This window comes from Aotus nancymaae, unplaced genomic scaffold, assembly GCF_030222135.1.
Source record: "Aotus nancymaae isolate 86718 unplaced genomic scaffold, 86718_ANA_hifiasm-v0.15.2.pri h1tg000020l, whole genome shotgun sequence".
In the NCBI taxonomy this organism is placed as follows: Eukaryota; Metazoa; Chordata; class Mammalia; order Primates; family Aotidae; genus Aotus; species Aotus nancymaae.
The window spans coordinates 58,779,192-58,799,816 of NW_026988432.1; the positions used below are offsets into that span (position 1 = coordinate 58,779,192).

The window sequence follows — 20,625 nt, forward strand, 5'->3', positions numbered from 1 at the left end:
GTATTTTTGGTTGTTGTTGTTCGCCACTAGAAACATAGAACACCCAAACCAAAACTAAGAAATTAACTTGTGCTTATTTCTTGTAAAAACAAATAATTTTTGAATTTGTAAATACTGACTTTACCGAAGAATTCACCACAGGATTTCTTCAAATAATCATCTTATTACATTTACTTTATCTTGTATTTATATAATTCAGAGACTATTTAGCCCCAATATTAGATTAGACTACATTTTTGTGCTTGTTAAAAATTACAGTGTTTTTCTTTAGTCATTAATATATGTATGTGTATTTTATTTCATTGTATGGGCGTGCCATAATTTACTTGTGTAACTTGTTGAGACATGTAAGTTTACTCTTGATTATTAAAACAATATTTCACTGTACATCGTTCACATCTGTGATTATTTTTTCCTGATGAGAGTCTTAGAAGTAGAATTGCTGAATCATACAGAATGTTAAACTTTTTAATACTTGTCACATTTCCTTTGAGAAGGGCTGTCTCAGGTCACACCCAAAGGGGTGTGTGTGTGTGTGTGTGTTTTAACATACTGAATAGTAAAAATATCTTATCTGAATTCCACGTCTCTGGTTACCAATGAAGTTTAACTTTTATTTTTAAATATTTCCTGCACCTTTTTTGCAAGAACATTCTTCTAGACCACGACATGCTAAATCCAGTGTTTTTCTCTTATTCTGACTTCTCTGAAGAATTTCATTCCTAATTAACTTTTCATCTTTTCCCTTCCATGACTTTAGCTTTTCTACATGATTTTAGTTCTCCTAACTCTCAAATTATCACCTCTTTATCATCCCGTAACTAAAACCATAGTATTATCTTCAGAAGAGTCAGTCTAATGCTTTCCAGTCTGAATTTCTGCAATGTAATATTCTCCTTTTGCTATCCTTTGGTCATCTAAAAAACTTAACATCTAACAGAGGAAACTAGGTTGGTGATGCTACCTTGATACTTAACTGCCACGGGTTCCAAAGTGCAGAACTCTCTGGCCTGTCCTCTTCCTTGTACTTAGCAATCCAGCCATTGTTCACTTTTTTCACTTGTGTTGTCACTCTAATAGTTTAGGCTGACATTTGAGAAGTTGTCTAATTCATCTCTCTGCCTCTGGATTTTTCCCTCCAGTTTATCTTAAACGTCACTAGTTACTAATTTTGTGAAAATACTGCCATGATCCTGTCATTTCTAATCTCAGAAACCTAAAATGATTTCTCCTTTTTTGGAGCAGTTGAAATAAGTTGCTCACTACTTAATATTCACTTATTTACAATAGGTTGTTAAAATTACACACTGTCCTACACTGTTGACCAGAGATGGAGATCGAATTCGAAGTAATGGAAAGTTTGGGGGCCTTCAGAATAAAGCTCCTCCAATGGATAAACTTCGGGGAATGGTATTTGGAGCTCCAGTACCAAAACAGTGCCTGATCTTAGGGGAACAAATAGGTATGTTAAATAAGTACTTAAATAGCAATTTCTAATTTGATTTTACTCTTTTATTTTTTTAAGAGCTTATATTTTAAGAATCTAACATGAAAAATTAACCAGTAACAAATTTAAATAAGATGTTTTTGTCTACTACTTTCAGCTTTTTTATATCAGGAAGTTTAGAATTATGTAGCTATAGTAGCTTTATCCTTTATATTTTTGTTCTTATATGTGTCACATACCTGTGTTCCCAGCTACTTGGGAGGCTAAGATAAGAGTGTCACTTGAACCCAGGAGTTGAGGTCAGCCTGGGCAACATAGCGAGACTCCAACTCTTAAAAAAAAAAAAAGATATTTTTGTCCTGATTGAATAAGTCAGTATTTTATTACTTAATCATAATAATTTTATCTTGAAATTTGTAACTATCTAGAACAATTAAGGCTTATTAGAAAGTGTGTGACATGTGATCTCCTGCCCCTTTGACCCTTCCACAGGCTGTGTCCCTTTGCATCTAATTAGCCAATATAATTGTCTCTGCACATCTATTCTCAGAAGCACATATACTTAATAGGAAGTCTCCTTGCCATCTATTACCTTAGAGCCATTTGCTCTTAATTTATATAATTAATTCTAATACACTCAATTCTCTACTTTCCCAACACAGAGCAGTTTGTCATTGTTAACTTTCTTTTAATTGCAAAATACATATAACATAAAATTTACCATCTTAACTATTTTTAAAAGTACAGGTCATTGATGTTAAGTGCATTCACATTGTTGTTCATTCTATGTCTAGAACTGTTTTCAGTATGCACAGTTGAAACTTTGTATAAACTCTCCATTGTCCATTCCCTGGCAGCCATTATACTACCTTTTGTCTCTCTGAATATGACTATTCTAGATACTTCATATAAGTGCAGTCGTACAGTATTTGTTCTTTTGTGACTGGCTAATTTCACTTGGCATAAAGTCCTCAAGGTCTAGCCATGTTGTAATAAGTGTTAGAATGTCCTTCCCTTGTAAGGCTGAATAATATATATTCCATTGCATGTATTTGTAACGTTTTGTTTACTTTTATTTTTTCTTTCTCTCTCTTTTCTTTTTTTTTCTTTTTTTTTTTTGAGAGAGTTTTGTTCTGTCACCACGTTGGAGTACAGTGGCATGATCTTGGCTCACTGCAACCTCCGACTCCCTGGCTCAAGCAATTCTCCTGCCTCAGCCTCCCGAGTAGCTGGGATTACGGGCACTCACCACCATGCCCAGCTAATTTTTTTATTTTTAGTAGACACAGGGTTTCACCATGTTGGCTAGGATGGTCTCAATCTCCTGACCTCATGATCTGCCTGCCTCAGCCTCCCAAAGTGCTGGGATTACAGGCATGAGCCACCGTGCCTGCTGGCCTTTTTCTTTTCTTTTCTTTTTTGAGACAGAGTTTCACTCTTGTTGCCCAGGCTGGTGTGCAATGGCATGATCTCGGCTCACTGCAACCTCCACCTCCCAGGTAACAGGCAATTCTCCTGCCTCAGCCACCTGAGTTGCTAAGATTACAGGTGTGTCCTACCACACCTGCCTAATTTTTGTATCTTTAGTAGAGATGGGGTTTGAACTCCTGGGTTCAAGTGATCCCCCTTCCTTGGCCTCCCAAAGTGCTGGGATTACAAGCATGAGCCACCACAGCCAGCCACTTTGTTTACTTTTATTAAAGTAAAATACACATAGAAAAATGTGCACATTTCATGAACATTCAGCTTGATGGATCTTCACAACATGAACACTGCACTTGTATTAAAAATAGAACACCTGGCTGGGCGTGGTAGCTCAAGCTTGTAATCCCAGCACTTTGGGAGGCCGAGGCAGGCGGATTACCTGAGGTCAGGAATTCAAGACTAGCCTTGCCAACATGGTAAAACCCCATCTCCACTAAAAATACAAAAATTAGCTGGGTGTGGTGACAGGTGGCTCTTGTGCCAACTACTCGCAAAGCTGTGGCAGGAGCATCGCCTGAGCCTGGGAGTTGGAGGTTGCAATGAACCAACATTGTGCCATTGCACTCCAGCCTGGGTGACAAGAGCAAAACTCTGTATAAAAAAATTTTTTTTTAACACCAGTACTTTAGAAAATTTCTTTTTTGTTCCTCCAGTCCCCATCCAACACTCCATACTCAAAGGATAACAACTTTCTTGACTTACAGTAACATAGATTAATTTTGCCCATTTTTATACTTTATATACATGGAATTCTGCAGTGCATACCTTTTTATGTGTCTGCTTTTGTTCATTCAACGCTATGCATATAGTTCGTTTTCCTTGGAGGATAGTATTTCATTGTGTGAATGAAATGTACAATTTATTTATTTTACTGTTGAGGAATTAGAGTAGTGTCTTAGTCTGTTTTGTGTTGCTATAAAGGAATACCTGAAGTTGGGTAATTTATAAAGAAAAAAAGATAATTGTTTATACAATTTTTCTGGCTGAAAAGTTCAAGATTGGGCATATGCATCTGGTAAGGGCCTCAGGCTGCTTCCAGTCACAGTAGATGAAGAGGAGCTAACATGTGCAAACATCACATCTCAAGAAAGGAAGCAAAAAGGGAGGGCAGGTGCCATGCTCTTTTAACAACCAACTTTTAGGAACAGAGCAAGAATTCATTCACTCCCAAGGGATGGCACTAATCGATTCATGAGGGATCTGCCTTCATGACCTCAACATTAGGCCTCACCTCCCAGCACCACCATGGATTAAATTTTAACATGAGCTTTGGTGGAGACAGACAAACCATAGCAGGTAATTTCCATTTGGGGCTATCAGTTTAGCCTCAGAAGTTTTTAAAAGAGTAGTTGAGAAAGGTGATGGGAAGAAGAGTCATACTTCTGTTTATGTTGTCAGTGAACACATACAGTCTCTGCAATGACTAAGTATCTAAAGAAACTGATAAGAAATCAGAGAAAACATTTTAATCAAGGTCAGTGAGCCAATGGAAAAGGCCTCAACTCTATACATAAGCATTTTATGGCAGTAGTTCCCAGTACCAGAAAGAATTGCCTATGGAACTTAAAAATATACAAATGTCATATCTTCAAAGATACACTCCTACATATAGACTAATGATGCATTGATAAGAACTCAAAGGAGACCATTTAAGGTTACTAATTATATAAAGTACTTTTCGTTGTAAGCAACCATCTGTGACTACTTTAAGCCAAACAGGAATCTATTGGAAGGAAACTGGAAGATATCACAGATTTAAAGGAGATGTAAACAGCCAAGACAAAGTCAGAGATGACTCTGGGACAGTCAGCAGCCTTGTATTCCATATACCTTCACCCTGCAGTTTTAATATAACCGAACTCCCACCACTACTAGGAGAGAGAAATGCTCAACGCCTTCCAGGTCAGCTGGATTTAGTACAGACCAAATAAAGAAAACAGCATTGGCGACTTTCCCCTGGATATCATGGAATCATTCTGAGAGCAAAAGCAATTTTGAGAAAGGCCATCACAATAAAATTTGTCTACTACTAGCATAGTTATAAGCAAAGTATTTGTCTTCTAAGTAATTTGCTATACATCATCTTGCATGATAGTATTTGGTATGAGATAAGAGCAGATCAGAGCATAAGAAGAAAAAATTACTGGATATTTACATATTATAAAATATTATTATGTAGCAGACACCCTGTTAAGGTTGTCACATGAATGATCTTGTTTACTGCTGTTACCTTCATTTTATAGATGAAGAAGTTGAGGCTCAAAAAGGTTAGTTAACTTTCCCATGTTTAGAACAGTGTGTGTATTCGTTACCACATTGAAGAAAGAGTAGAAAGAAAAATACTTTTCTTTAATTCTGGATTATATAATTGAGATAATTTTTTTTCTCCATTATCCTTTTCTATATATTTTTCCAGACCTGCCTCAGTGAACATTGTGTCATTTTCATAATCAGAAAAATTTACTAATTGCTTTTAGTATTCATGTTCTTTATTTTATTTTCATTTTATATTTTTTTTATTTTTTGAGATGGAGCCTCGCTCTGTTGCCCCAACTGGAGTACAGTGGCACGCTCTCAGCTAATTGCAACCTCCACCTGCCAGGTTCAAGTGATTCTTGTGCTTCAGCCTCCCAAGTAGCTGGGATTACAGGTGTGTGCCTCCATGCCCAGCTAATTTTTATATTTTTGTAAAGATGGGGTTTCACCGTGTTGGCCGGGCTGGTTTCAAATTTCTGACCTCAGCTATCTGCCCACCTTGGCCTCCCCTGGGATTACAATGTTAGCCCCCACACCCAGCCAAATTCATGTTCTTTTAATGCATAATTGATCTTCTAGGAAACGTGCCTAAACAAACAATTCTAAATATAGATAAGGCATTGTTTTACTCAGATGAATATCACAGCTTTTTTTTGTTTGTTTGTTTTTTGTTTTTGTTTTGAGACAGGGTCTCACTTTGTTGCCCAGGTTGGAATGCAGTGGCACGATGATGGCTCACCATAGCCTTACAACTTCCTAGGCTCAGGTGATCCTCCCACCTTAGCCTTTTGAGTAGCTGGAACTACAGGCTTGCGCCACCACGCTGGCTAATTTTTTTGTATTTTTTTTTTTTTTTTGTAGACATGGGGTTTCACCATGTTGCCCAGACTGGTCTCAAACTCCTGGGCTCAAGCAATCTGCCTGCCTTGGCCTCCCAAAGTGCTGGGGATTACAGGCATGAGCCACTGTGTCTGGCCACAGCCTTGTATTTCAAGTAAAACACAGAAATCTTAAATCCTTTAATTGAATTTATAATCTGGAGAATGTCTACGTCAAAGTTGTGGAAGGTGAATAAAAATACAAATATTACACATGTTAAAAATTAAACCTGTAAACCGTGGACTGAAAAGAAAAAAGTGAGATGGTAGACCCACTGGTTTTTTTCCCCACCCTCTGTTTCCTATACAGACTTAGGATGTTTCAACTTAGGTTCAACTTTACAATGGTGTTAAACCAATACATATGCAGTACACTTCCTAACTTACAATTGGGCTGTATCTGGATCAGCTCTTAATAAGTTGAGAATATCATAAGTTGGAGCCACACACTCAACTTTTACAATATTTTCAAGTTGTGATGGGTTTATTGAGATATAACTTCATCATAAGTTGAGGAGCATCTGTATTATTTCAAGTTTTCTCTAGAGATCTTGGAAATAGAAATATTTTTAAAATGCAAAGAAAATAAGTGAGGACACTGTAGAAGCCAGGATGTAGACAGAAGAGAGAAGGAGTTGTTGATAATAAACTCAAAAGAAGAGGAGCATCTTATCATAATCAATAAGTACTTACAGTAGTCCCCCCCTTCCCTGCAGTTTTGCTTTCTACAAATTTAATTACCCAAATTTGGAAGTCAACAACAGTCCAAGAATAGGTGAGTGCAGTACAAGATACTTTGAGAGGGAAAGACCACATTCATATAGCTTTATTACAGTATATTTTTATTACTGTTGTTAATCTCTATTGTACCTAATTTATAAATTAAACTTTATCATAGGCTGATATGTTTAGGACAAAACACAGTACAGGCCAGGTATTGTGGTTCATGCCTATAATCCCAGCACTCTGGGAGGCCAAGGTGGGTGGATCACCTGAGGTCAGGAGTTCCCAGTTACTTGGGAGGCTGAGACAGGAGAATCACTTGAACCTAGGAGGCAGAGGTTGCAGTAAGCCAAGATCATGCCACTATACTCCAGCCTGGGTGACAGAGTGAGATTCCGTCTCAAAAAACAAAATACCACAGTATGGGTAGAAGAAAATAATTCAAATGTCCCTAGCATGCAGAAGAAATATTAAGATGAGGGATATCCCAATTATCCTTATTTATCTTGACACATTATATAAATGTATCAGAATATCACATGTGCCCTGAAAATGTGTACATCTGTCATATATCAATTTTAAAATGAAAAAGTAATGAGAATTGGAAAGGAAATAAAATTGTAACTATTTGTAGATTATATAACAGTATACCTATAAAACCCAAGGTAATCAAGGATAAAAATTAAGATAACTTATTAAGGTAGAAAGTTATATAATTAGCATACAAAAATAGCCTTCATATAATCTTACAGTAAGTAGTTAGAAGATATAATGGGAAAGAAAAAGGTCATATACAAGAACAACAAAAATAAGTTTTAAAAGATGTTTCTGCAGCTAAACATGTTGATCCTAAATACAAACAAAAATAAACATGCGTGAATACCTAAGAACAGAGACTTCTGCTTCTCACTAAGGTGGAATAACTTACATGAAAACAAACCAAAGAAAAAAAGGCACTGAGGCCCAGAGCACAGTGGCTCACGCCTGTGATCCCAGCACTTTGGGAGGCCATGGTGGGCGGATCACTTGAAACCAGCCTAGGCAATATAGTGACACCTCATCTCTACAAAAAAATAGTTGGGCCTGGTAGCTTGCTCCTGTAGTCCCACTTCTTCGGGAGGCTGAGGTTGCTGTGAGTGGCGATTGTGCCATTGCATTCCAGTCTGGGTGACAGAGTGAGGCTCTGTCTCAAAAACACAAACAAAAACAAAGCACTGAGCAAAATATATGAAAGAATAGTTTTCAAGACTTTGGATATTAACCAATGAAGAATGGCGATTCCTGAGAAATAGGAATCAACTGAAGTAGCCCTATGGTTGCCTCAGCTTACTGCATGGAGAGATTTTCCAGACTATGTAAAATAGAAAGGGAGAACCCAGGAAGGAGCTTTGATTATTAAAACATTGCCAGTCTTGTTTCATTTATACCTACCCTGTCACAGCTTGCCTCTATCTTCCTCTTCCTGGGTGGGTTGTTTGAAGCAAGTCAAAGCAGAGGTTCTAGTGTATTTTTTCTCATAGTTTTTCCCAGTCATAAGTGTTTATCAGTTTTTTGTTTTGCTTTGTTTTGTTTTGTTTGCCAGTAGGTTTCTTAGAATTATGTGGAGCACAAAGTTTGAAGAGCACTAAATATTATTTAGGAAAGTCTATTTACGCATCTAAACTGCATAAATCCTTCAGTGGTGAGAAAGTTGCTTCAGCCTTCTGTTAACCCAGGTTTGGGCAGTCCTTACACACTTACATAATAACAGCCTTTCAGATATACTTTCAATCCTTTTGTGTTTCTAGTAGCTTCGCATAGTCATTCTCCTGAACATGTTGAAATAAGCTGTCTTTCTTAATATTGTAACTCATGTACATACAAAATAAGCATTATTTTGTATGTAATATTGTAACTCATTTACATACAAAACAAGCGTTATTTTGTATGTAATGAGTTACATACAAAATAAACATCATTTTGTATGTAATAATAATTACATTGCTTTAATGTGGAATTAGAAGTGCTATCAGACCAGAATAAAGTTCCCAATAAATTACATAGCATAAGGAACATAAGGGTCTTATTGTCACTCGGTTTCACATATAGAATTTGTGTTTAGATATGAATATATTCACAAGCATACACAGATGTGTATGTGTAATTTGGTCACTCATTCTAAGTGTAGATTTCTAGAAAACTGGGTAGATTTAAAAAAAAAAAAAAACACTACTCTTGACCCTTAAAGTATAGAATTAATTTCTTCCACAGTTTTATATATAAACTACTTATGTATGTTTGTTAAGTGTTTGAGTGTTTATATGTCCATTCCCCTAGATATTGATCATCTTGGTGTGTGACTAGAGCCTTATCCAGATGCTAAATGTTTTAGGTTTTGCAAGCCAACTGGCAAAATCAAGGATATTATGAAGATATTTATATAGCTGTTTATGGATAGGCCAGGCACACTGGCTCACTCCTATAATCCCAGCACTTTGGGAGCCTGAGGTGGTCAGATGGCTTGAGCCCAGGAATTCTAGACCAGTCTGGGCTCAAGCAATCCACCTACTTTGGCCTCCCAAAGATTGAACAGTGTAGTGAAACCCCATCTCTACAAAAATCAGATAGGCATGGTGGCTCATGCCTGTAGTCCAGGCTACTCGTGAAGCTAAGGTGGCAGAATCACCTGAGCCTGGGAAGTTGAGGCTGCAGTGAGCAGTGATTGTGTCACTTGCACTCCATCCTGGGCGACAGAGTGAGACTCTGTCTCAAAAAACAAAAACAAAAAACTGAATAACCATCCTTGGCCCATGAGTGGTAACCCCTAGCCTAGAGTATAGTCACTATTTAATACTTAGTGTCTAATAAATCATGCAGGCAGGCAATAATCTCAAACCTGAAAAATGTAATACTATTTTTGGAATTTAAAAATTTATTTTTATGGCAAAAAGAACACAGGTTTATTGTGGGAAAAAATTGGAACACACAGGCAAGCACCATGAATTTTTAAAAAAACTCATTATTCCCAAACCGAGATTAAACATTGTTAATAATTTACTGTATCATCTTTTAACCTTTTGTCTATACATATAGGAGTATATATAGTTTAAAATAAGTTGGATTATTCTAACAATGTTGTTTTATAGTCCTTTTCTGTATACTATTCTATACTTTTCCCAGGTCATTAATTTAAACAATGTAATACATTTTTAAACAAAGTAATTTAAGGAAAGGTAAGTTTTTTGAAAGTGAAGTATATTTCTGAGTGTGTTTTTGAAAAATCCTGTGTTTAAACATAATAGCCATGCCTTTTGAAAGCAATGATTTTCTCTTTCTACCGTACAAAGAATAAGAACAATTAATGAGTTGCATTGCAGCCAAGTTTGAACCACAGCATGCTCACTGTCAGTTACACTTACAAATGTTTTTATTAGAAATCCCTTGTTACCCATCAGTTTTCATTTGGGAAGCAGTGATTTTCTAACAATACAATATTTAATGTATTTGCCTTCCCCCTGCCAAATTTGTCCACATGGAATTAGACTGAATATTGAATATCGGACAAGATATAAACATTGGCTTGAGAGAGTAAGCCAATAAAACAGAGCACTTTTATATAGAGAATTCTTCCCTGACACAGAAATAAACAAAGAAAATTAAATTTAACAATTTTGTGCTGGGGTCTTAACTATGCTTTTTAAATTTCATTTGTTTATATTGAATGTTTTATGGCTTTAAAAGTAGTTCCCATATGATACCATAACACAAATCCCAGTTTACTAATTTTTTCCCCTGAAACATGGGTTTGGTGTGATAGCAGTAATTTAATCAAATGTCTTTGGTTTCTTTACAGATCTTCTTCAGCAGTATCGTTCCACTGTGTGCAAACTAGACAGTGTGAATAAGGATCTTAACAGTCAGTTAGAGTACCTTCGCACTCCAGATATGAAGAAGAAAAAGCAAGAACTTGATGAACATGAGAAAAATCTCAAACTAATAGAGGAAAAACTAGGTAAGTCTTTACTCTTTGTTAACTTTTACTTTCTTTATATGAAGATAAATATTTATGATGAGAGAGAATCCAACTACAAGAAAAAAGAATGCAAATGATTCAGAACTTAAATCAACAGAAACTGTTAACCTCTAAGTCCTATCTGATAAATGGTTAAAACTGTTCTTTTACCAGAAGTAATAAGAGGCATTCTCAATATTCTTTCTTAATTCTTTTTCTATAAATTATGACATATTCATGTTTGCATTTCTCTCATCAAATAATTCCATTGTTTTTATTGTAAAGCAACTTTCTACATTTTCCATCTTCGCAGGTATGACTCCCATACGTAAGTGTAATGACTCATTGCGTCAATCACCAAAGGTTGAGATGACAGATTCTCCAATTCCTCCTAAAAGAATGAGACGAGAAGTTACAAGACAAAATAGGTGAGTCTGTTATGACTTGAAAACTATGCTTGGGTAGTTTACCAAAGTTCTTGGATCTCATCATACCTTTTTTTGTTTTTTTTGAGATGACGTCTTGCCCTGTTGCCCAGGCTGGAGTGCAGTGGTGCAATCATGGCTCACTGCAACCTCCACCTCCCAGGCTCAAGGGATTCTCGTGTCTCATCCTCCCCCAAGTAGTTGGCATTACAGGCGTGCACCACCATGCTTAGCTAAATTTTTGTATTTTTTTGTAGAGATAGTGTTTCGCTGTGTTGGTCAGGCTAGTCTCAAACTTCTGACCTCAAGCAGTCTGCCTGCCTTGGCCTCCCAAAGTGCTGTGATGACAGACATGAGCCACTGCTCCTGACCAGGTCATCATACTTTAAAAACAGAATGAGTTCATGTCTAATTCTTTCCTTGAGCCAGAATTAGTATATTAAATTTTTAAAAAATTAAGTGATGATAATGAAGATAAAACTTAAGCATTATATTCTCTTAGGATACCCAGTCTTCTAAATAACTTTTGCTAATTCTTTAGAAATGTTAATAGTGTATTTTTATGTTATGTTAAATGTCATTAAGAGTCAAATTGCTTTTCTGTTTGGCTCACTGCATTCTCTTTCATAGGATCAGTAACTTGATAATTATAGAATATGCAAAAACATTTGTAAATTACTTTTTTTTTTTTTTTTTTGAGACGGAGTTTCGCTTTTGTTACCCAGGCTGGAGTGCAATGGCGTGATCTCGGCTCACCGCAACCTCCGCCTCCTGGGTTCAGGCAATTCTCCTGCCTCAGCCTCCTGAGTAGCTGGGATTACAGGCACGCGCCACCATGCCCAGCTAATTTTTTGTATTTTTAGTAGAGACAGGGTTTCACAAATTACTTATTTTTAAATTGCTTCTAACTTTTGGTTTGGAGAATCAGATGCCATTTAGATGACCAAAAAACCAACACAGCCATTTGCACCCTAACTCCGTAGTAAGAAAACTGTCCCTTTTAGATTAAATATTAGTAAAGTCATCCCACAGAAGGATATCATGGTACTGATGTTTCCTTTATACTATTTCAAAAGGTTTAATTATAGATTGTACCTGAATACATTTTTCATATCAAATCAACCTTAGAGGAATTTCCTTGCCATCTGCATATTCTACATTTATTCAGCTAAGATTTGAAATTCACTCTGTGCTGTATGTTGCTGGGTAAATAAAACTGACATGGTTCTTACCTCCATTGGAATTCTGTAATTCTGGGCAGTAGAGGGACAATTTAAAAAGTAAACAAACTTTTTGATATTTATAAGGAATGAAAAAGCCAGGTGCAGTGGCTCACGCCTATAATCTCAGCACTTTGGGAGGCTGAGACAGGTGGATTACCTGAGGTCAGGAGTTCAAGACCAGCCTGGCTAACATGAGGTGAAACCCCATCTCTAATAAAAATACAAAAATTAGCCAGGCATGGTGGTGCACACCTGTAATCCCAGCTACTTGGGAGGCTGAGGCAGGAGAATCTCTTGAACCCAGGAGGTGGAGGTTGCAGTGAGCAGAGATCACGCCATTGCACTCCAGTCTGGGCAACAAGAGCAAAACTCCATCTCAAAAAAAAAAAAGGTTGGGGAGACAAAATAACGAATGAAAAAATGATGAAGTAATAGAAAATAATAGAGAAACAGTATCAGTTGTCAGGAGAGGTGCATTGAAACAGAACTGAAGGATGGTAAGGAACCAGCCATATAGGGATTGGTTTCAGTCAGAGGCTGGGAAGGAAGCATGATGCTCTAAGAAAATAACAGGTGTGGCATGTTTGAAGAACTGAAAAGATGCTAGTAGATAAGGCATGGTGTGCAAAAGGGAGAGGACCAAGCTGTGGTTGGACATAGAGGCAGAGTCCAGATTATGAAACTCCTCCCTCATCATGTTGCAAAAAAATTCTATTTTAAGTTCATTGATACCTTTTGAGTATCACACATGTAGGCATGTGAATGATGTGTTCATGGGCATGAGGTTTATACAGACTGTTAAGCTGATCATTCAGAGTGTGTTGGGGCAATTTAACATCAGAAAGACTCTTTGCAGTGGATTTAAACATATAATTTTTAGAGATCACGAGTTCAGAATGATGTAAAAAGCCGTCATTGGTCATTGTTGCTGGTTACTAGGGTACCAACTTGTAACTGAAAATTTATATATTCATATAGAAAAGATATGTGTTCTGTCTTCCTTGTATGAACTGTCTTTCAGATTACCAAATAGTTACAGAAAGTTCTTCTTTGTAGAAGTTCTTCTTTGGAGAAAGTTATTCTGTTGGTTAAATAATGTGGTGTCTGGGATATACTCTAAAATACTCCAGGAAAATAAAGTGACAGAGGATATCAAAATGAGACTTGGCAGAATGTTCTAATTACCGAAGCTTCAGATAAGAAATTCACTGTATTATTCCCTCTGCTTTTATGTAGGTTTGCCTTAATTTTTTAAAGAAGTATTTTATGATCAGCAGGATTATTTTTCCAGTGTTTAAGAGACCAGAACCCACTTCCCACTAAGGAAATTCCTCAGGCGCAGTTCTAGGCTGAGATGTAAGGGACATGTTCTTGTGCCACAGTCTCAGCACTAAATTTGCCATAGACCTTCCGGTTACTACAACACTACTTATAGACATTGATTTGGATCTTGTTATTTAAGATTTTATAGCAATTCAGAGAGAATATGGGTTAAACTTTATTTTTTTTTTTATAATGTTGGTAGTATAATGATCATCAGTCTCTCATATATACATATATATATACACATACATATATAGTATAGATTTACAGTGTTGTAGTATATGTGAGCCACATATATAATTTTAAATTCTCTAGAAGCCATATTAAAAGCAAAAGAGAAACAGTGACAATAATTTTAGTAATAGATTTTCTTGAAGCCAATATCCAAAATATTATTTCTACATGTAAACAATGTTAAAAATGATTAATGAGCTATTTTACTTTTTTTTTTTAAATACAAAGTCGTCACAATTCAGAAGACAGCAAATCTCAGTTAGGACTAGCTACATTGCAACTACTCTGGAGCCACACATGGCTGGTGGCTACCATTTTGGACAGCACAGGTATAGAAAGAGCTGACGATCATAAAATCATGTGTCCTATGCATCCTTACCCCTGTTCCATCCTTCAGAGGCAACCCTTGTTTTAACTGTTCATTTTTACTCTGTTGTTGCCTCCACTTTTGAAGTTACATGGTTATGACTATGTAAATATTGTTCAGTACTAGGCAAACTTGTGTGCTAGACTTACATTTCCTTCTCCATATGGGTCTAATGTCATGACTCTTACTTAGGCCACCAGTTAGTGTTCCAAACTTCAGGCTCAAATAAATCTTCCTTACTCTGTTATTCTTAAAATCATGTTAAGTGTTATTGCAGTTGTTACTAAGACTCTTTCTTGTATGCTTTTAATTTTTCTGGAGTTTTTAATTGCCATCTTTTTTTTTTTTCCTTTTCCTATGTATCTTAATCACACCTTCTTCCTCCTGTACCAGTGACTGGTAATTGTGCAGGCCTCCTGTAAATCTGCCATCCTGGGTCTTCCTTAGCTACTCTCTTGGATTGTATCCACTCTTTATTGGATTCTGTGTCTTTCTCTGTCTTATAAATTCCTTAGAAAAAATGTATAGGAAGAAAACTTGGAGCCCTTCCATGTCCAAAAATGTCTTTATTTTGCATTCACATTTAATTGAGGTTTTCTGGGGATAACAGGATAGAAACAAGGCTAGAACATACTAGAGGAGAAGGGTTTGGGAAATAGTTTATAAATAATAGGAGATAGATTATGCCTGATTTAGCCCCAGAAACGCTTTGGACTCAGAGTCAATAAGAACAAGAGTGAGAAGTCCAGCTCCAAACAGGGAGAATGGTAAATAAAAAGGACAGAACAGAATGGAAAAAGAAAGGCAGCCACAGCCTAGAATGTATTAATTTTCAAACCAAACTTTGAAAGCTTTGTTTCTTTGCTATCAGGCATAAAAAGATGCCACTACAAAGTTAGATAACAATGGAAATGAATTAAATGTTGGTATATTGGCTTTTGGTAGTTGCTGGTACCCTAGGGCCTAATGCTGGCCTCTGGAAACCAAAAGACTGATAATTGGCTCTGCAACTGCACATTTATCTATTTTTTTAATTCAACAAGTTTTACGTATTTATTTATTTTATAGAGATGGGGTCTTGCTTTGTTGTCCAGGCTGGTCTCAAACTCCTGGGCTTAAGCTACTCTCCTGCCTTGGCCTCCCAAGGTACAGGGATTACAGGCTTGAGTCACCACACTTGGCCCAACAGCCACATATTTAAAGCAAAACCTCTGGACCCATGACCTTGCTTTGCCCTATCCCAGTTATAGTTTCCACTCAAAAGAGACTTGATGGTAAAACAGTTACATTTTTATAAAAGTAGAAGAAATTCCAGCTAGCGACATAATCCTCTTTCTTAAATGTAATCGTAAACCAGGGATCATCACACATCTGAGGGTAGCCAGCAACGTGAGAAACAAAATGCAAGATAAATGCCAATATCAACCTGGAGGACAATTTATTAAAGATACTAGACCTCTTTTATAAAATTAAAATTACTATATAGCAGAAAGGAGCCAGGACAAGAATTAATAAACAGATTATAACTATTATTGCTGAAATAAAAAGTTCAATACGCAGACTAAAGTCAAAAAAGAAAAATTCCCAAATATAAACAAAGATAGAAGACATAGAGAACCAATTCAGACTATTAGGAATCCAGAAAGAAGAAAATGGAGAAGGAAAAGCTATCATGTGGAAGAGAATTTCCCAGGGATGAATGAAAGGCACAGATCCATTGAACACCCAGCAACAGTGACTGACATACTCACTAAGATACTTCATAGTGATACTGTATCATATCGAGGAAAGGGAGAAAGAATGTCAGTGTTTTTAGAGAGCCAAGGAACCATATTTTCATACAGCTTTTGGCACATGGGGAGACATACACACACACAGCTATCATTTGTTTAGCTTTGTGATGGCAGTATTTGAAGTTTAGGTTGAAAATTTGGTGTATTCTGGACTATGACTTTCTCCCCTTTGCATCCTGATTATCTGCAGGAAATTTGTTAAAATCACTGTTAGGGATTTTCTCATCCTCAATCTTTTCCTATTCACCATAACTCTTTAATAAATCTCATACTCTCAAAAGATCAGAGCATTTGAAATAAAATATCTTAACAGTATTGAATATTGGTATATTTCACCCATACAATCAGGAACAAATTTAATAGTAGGAAAGGAAATAGGTACATTATATGTGTGTCTGTATATTTATGTTTTTGTTTTTATTTACATATGTGTACTGAATATATATTTGTTGTTTGTGCTTACAGATCACATACTATGTTTCATCAGCTTTAAGATTTAACTATAAGAAATGACATTATTTTATGAAACATTAAAGAAAAATGTTGCAAATTAATTCATACATGATAAAGTACATCTGGATTTCAGAGATGTTAAATGCCAGAAAAAATCTTAGAATCCGTTAAGTATGCTTAGCAATATATGATACTATGCAGTACGCTCCATTGTTTTCTGAATGGAAACTTCAGTTTTCTAAATCATTTTCTACTTATAAAGATTAAAAATTAGTTCTTTTAAAAATATGTATCTTCTATTTGGAGATGGCAGTTCAGGGAACTATTAGAAAATATTTAAATATATCTGAATTGTTTAAATCTGTAGGTATATATGTCAAGGTGTTCACTTTGTTCATCTCTACATGAATGGAATTATGAATATTAAATGTTTTTTGCTTGTCTATTTTGTGACTTTTCTGTAATAAGCATTATAATTCCTGTTCTTAAAATAATAAGTTTATTTAAGGAAAGGGAGTAAAAAGCAAAAATCTGCAGAATTCGGGTCTGAGATAATACCATTTCAAAGCACTGTGATACAAATTACTTACATATGTCATATACTGTGTGTGTTTGTGTGTTAACTACTTTGGGGCTTGTTTTGCATACGTGTGAGGGAAATGATTGTATATAAGGATTTAATTAAATCTGTTTATACCAAGAATTATAATTAAGAGAACATGGTTTTATTGTCTATTTAAGCATCCAGATATGATGAGGGAGATCAGGGAAAGGAAACCTTTGGTACATAAAACTTTTTTTTTCTTTCCTCCTTGACCAGGATTATAACCAAAACAGATGTATGAGAGGTGACAGAAGAGGCCATTGGTCTTACTAAGAATGCCTTGCTTTCTTCATCTCTGTTTCAGAAGACCAAGAGAGTGACTTACCAGACTGAATATTTCTGGGGACAATACAAATAACTGGGCATGAATTTCCATTTCTATTCAGATGGGACTGGAAACAACTATTCAATTTTATGAATCTTACTGAACGATACGGATTTACTGGAATTATTCCAGACATTATGCCCTTTCGTTGTCATTATCTTGCATATATATAAGAGGAAAATGTGCTAATGTGGCAGTGACTCTAAAACTGGCACATGGCATTTATTAATCCTGAAGAAAAGTGTATGTACTATTTTTCAGTATAATTATAATGAACATGTTAGAACTATTTCTTGAAAACCGTTTTATTACTTTTGCGTGAATTTATTTAACAAAGATGTTTTGTCTTTTGTGTAAGGAAGGTTCTAGAGGCTAGATATCTAATTGTAAATATGTGAGGAAACTCAAGGCAGAATTCAGGATAAAAATTTTAAAAGCACAGGTATTTGGGAATTGAAATGTTAAGATACCCAGAAAACCATTAAATTGATGAGTGAACATGTGACAGTGGGGGCATTTCAAATTTCAAAAGACTTATCCTGTATATATATATAATATTCAGCAGCAGCAAGTTTTATAACTATTGTTTGACTTTATTAATACTAGAATATGTAGTCTCAGCCTTAATTCTACATTTACATTATTTTGTAATTTTTTATTACTATTTTTAAGGGGTTAAAGAACATACATTCTCACATTAATGTACTTTCTGGTAGAAAGTTGCTGCAAAAACATTTGAATTGTATGTTAACTCAAGATAATGTATATCATAAATATGTCTTTGTGTAAGTTCAAGACTATTGATCTGTGAAGTTATTTTGTAAGGACATACATTTGGTAAGTTTGTGTCCCAGGAAATGTATGTGTTTTTAAACCCTTTCTAAATATGCAGGACGTTAATAAACAAGATTGTTTCTTCCCTACTGAATAGATAAGTGTTTTTCTTTTTTAATATTGAAAGCTTCATATAAGTTATCTTTTTAAAAAACTATTATGGTGTTAACCTATCTTAATAATTGGAAATCATTTAAACTGTTGTTACAGAAAGAAAGAAAATGGCAATTACAGAATTAGCTATGGAGAAGATTGGCTCCCATAGTACTACATATTGAGTATCCCTTATTCTAAATGCTTGGGACTTGAAGTGTTTTGGATTTTGGTTTTGTTTTGTTTTTTGGTTGTTGTTTTTTTGGTTTTTTTTTTGTTTTTTTAATATTTGCATTGTATTTACCAGTCGAGCATCCCTAATCCAAATATCTTTCATTAGAAATTGGAAATGCTTCAGTGAGCATTTCCTTTACGTGTCATGTCTGCACACAAACGTTTCGAATTTCGGAAGATTTCCGGTTTCTGATTTTTAAATTAGGGATAGTCACCTGTACAAATAATATTTGGACATTAGATTATATGAAAATGATTGATAGATAAGAAAGGTTAAAGAGAAATGACTTCTTAGAAACTAGACTTGAAAGTATAATTAATATGTGGAACTAGTTTGCTTTTATAATTCATTGTATCAAAAAGGAGTCATGTTTCAAATCCAAGACATTGAGACTATCTAGAAGCAAAAAAAATGGTTTTAAAATGTCTTAATTTTTATTAGAAGTGTGTTTAAAAACATGTCTATTTTTTTTTCCCCCTAAGCGACAGTGGTCTCACTGCATTGCCCATGCCAGTCTTGAACTCCTGGCTTCAAGCAATCTTCCTGCCTTGGCCTCCTATATAACTGGGATTATAGGCATGCACCAACATGTCAATTTTTATTGCTTAATATGGTAGATTCTATGGATATTATCTAGCACCAAGCCCATATCTGTAAATTTTTGTTCATTTTATAATATTGGAAAAAAATAGTGTTATAGTAAAATAAGGTTTTAAGTATGAATATCCATTTTTGTGGAGTTTTTCCACCCTGTAAAAATTAACTTTGTGGTTCCCAGTAATTACAGTAAAAGTTTTTCTACATTTTCACAGCTGGATTTATCTAAGGATATTTATCAGCATATTAAGGTAACCTTTTCTATATTTGAGCAAATACTGAGATTTATACTGTACCAAATATTAATAATAAATCACTTGTGTTTAATATGTAAATTAAGAACAATTAAAATTTTCTTCTAAGATTTAATACTAGACTTTTACTATAAAAGAATGTAACTGGAGAAAAAAATGCTACAGACATTTATCCTGTGTTATGTGTTATATAATCTGAAATTTGTCACTATGTTACAATCAGGAAATTTTTTTTCTGGTTTCTTCTTCCAAAGGAAAATAATAGTCTACTTGTATTTTGAAGTGACTGAAATAAAACTCTTTCCAAGCCTTTTTGCACATTATGTTCATCAGTTTTAATGTGTACATTTGGCCAGGCCCGTGGTAAAAATAGGCTCAATTTACTTAACATTTTATAGAGTTTTTGGTATAAGATTCTTTATAGAAACTAAAATTTATGTTGCATATATAATATGTTGCATATATAATATTCAGATTATTTTAAGTGAAATTGATTCCTATTGTTAAATATTAGTGCTAAAAAGATAAAATTTCCATCTTCTAAATGGTCTGTACTTTGACTCTATGACTTTATTATTTTATAGTCATGAAAATGATGGGGTTAATTCATTGTGTTTTTAGTTTTTTAATTCTTTGGCTTCTGGGGTATGTGTGCAGAACGTGCAGGTTTGTTAGATAGGTATACACATGCCATGGTGGTTTGCTGCATCCATCACCTCGTCATCTACATTAGGTATTTCTCCCAATGCTATCCCTCCCATATCCCTCACCCCCTGCTATCCCTCCTCCAGTCCCCCACCCCGACAGGTCCCAGTGTGTGATGTTCTCTTCCCTGTATTCATGTGTTTTCATTGTTCAACACCCACTTAGGAGTGAGAACATGCGGTGTTTGGTTTTTTTATTCTTGTGTAAGTTTGCTGAGAATGATGGTTTCCAGCTTCATCCATGTCCCTGCAAAGGACATGAACTCATCCTTTTTTATGGCTGCATAGTATTCCGTGCTGTATATGTGCAACATTTTCTTTATCCAGTCTATCATTGATGGGCATTTTGGTTGGTTCCAAGTCTTTGCTATTGTGAACAGT

General features: G+C 35.4%; 1 protein-coding gene across 2 annotated transcripts in view; it reads left to right on the forward strand.

The window, feature by feature from the left end:
• SMCHD1 (structural maintenance of chromosomes flexible hinge domain containing 1) overlaps nt 1–19,860 on the forward strand; it is a 151,624-nt gene extending 131,764 nt beyond the window's left edge. The window contains exons 45-48 of one of the 2 annotated variants that reach the window (XM_021672411.2): nt 1,291–1,462; nt 10,622–10,780; nt 11,094–11,208; nt 17,419–19,860. In XM_021672411.2, coding sequence (XP_021528086.1) covers nt 1,291–1,462; nt 10,622–10,780; nt 11,094–11,208; nt 17,419–17,443 — 471 coding nt within the window. In that variant the 3' untranslated portion in view covers nt 17,444–19,860. The remainder of the gene's footprint in view (nt 1–1,290; nt 1,463–10,621; nt 10,781–11,093; nt 11,209–17,418) is intronic. The other variant, XM_021672412.2, reaches the window with a different exon arrangement.
• Nucleotides 19,861–20,625: the final 765 nt, after the last annotated feature.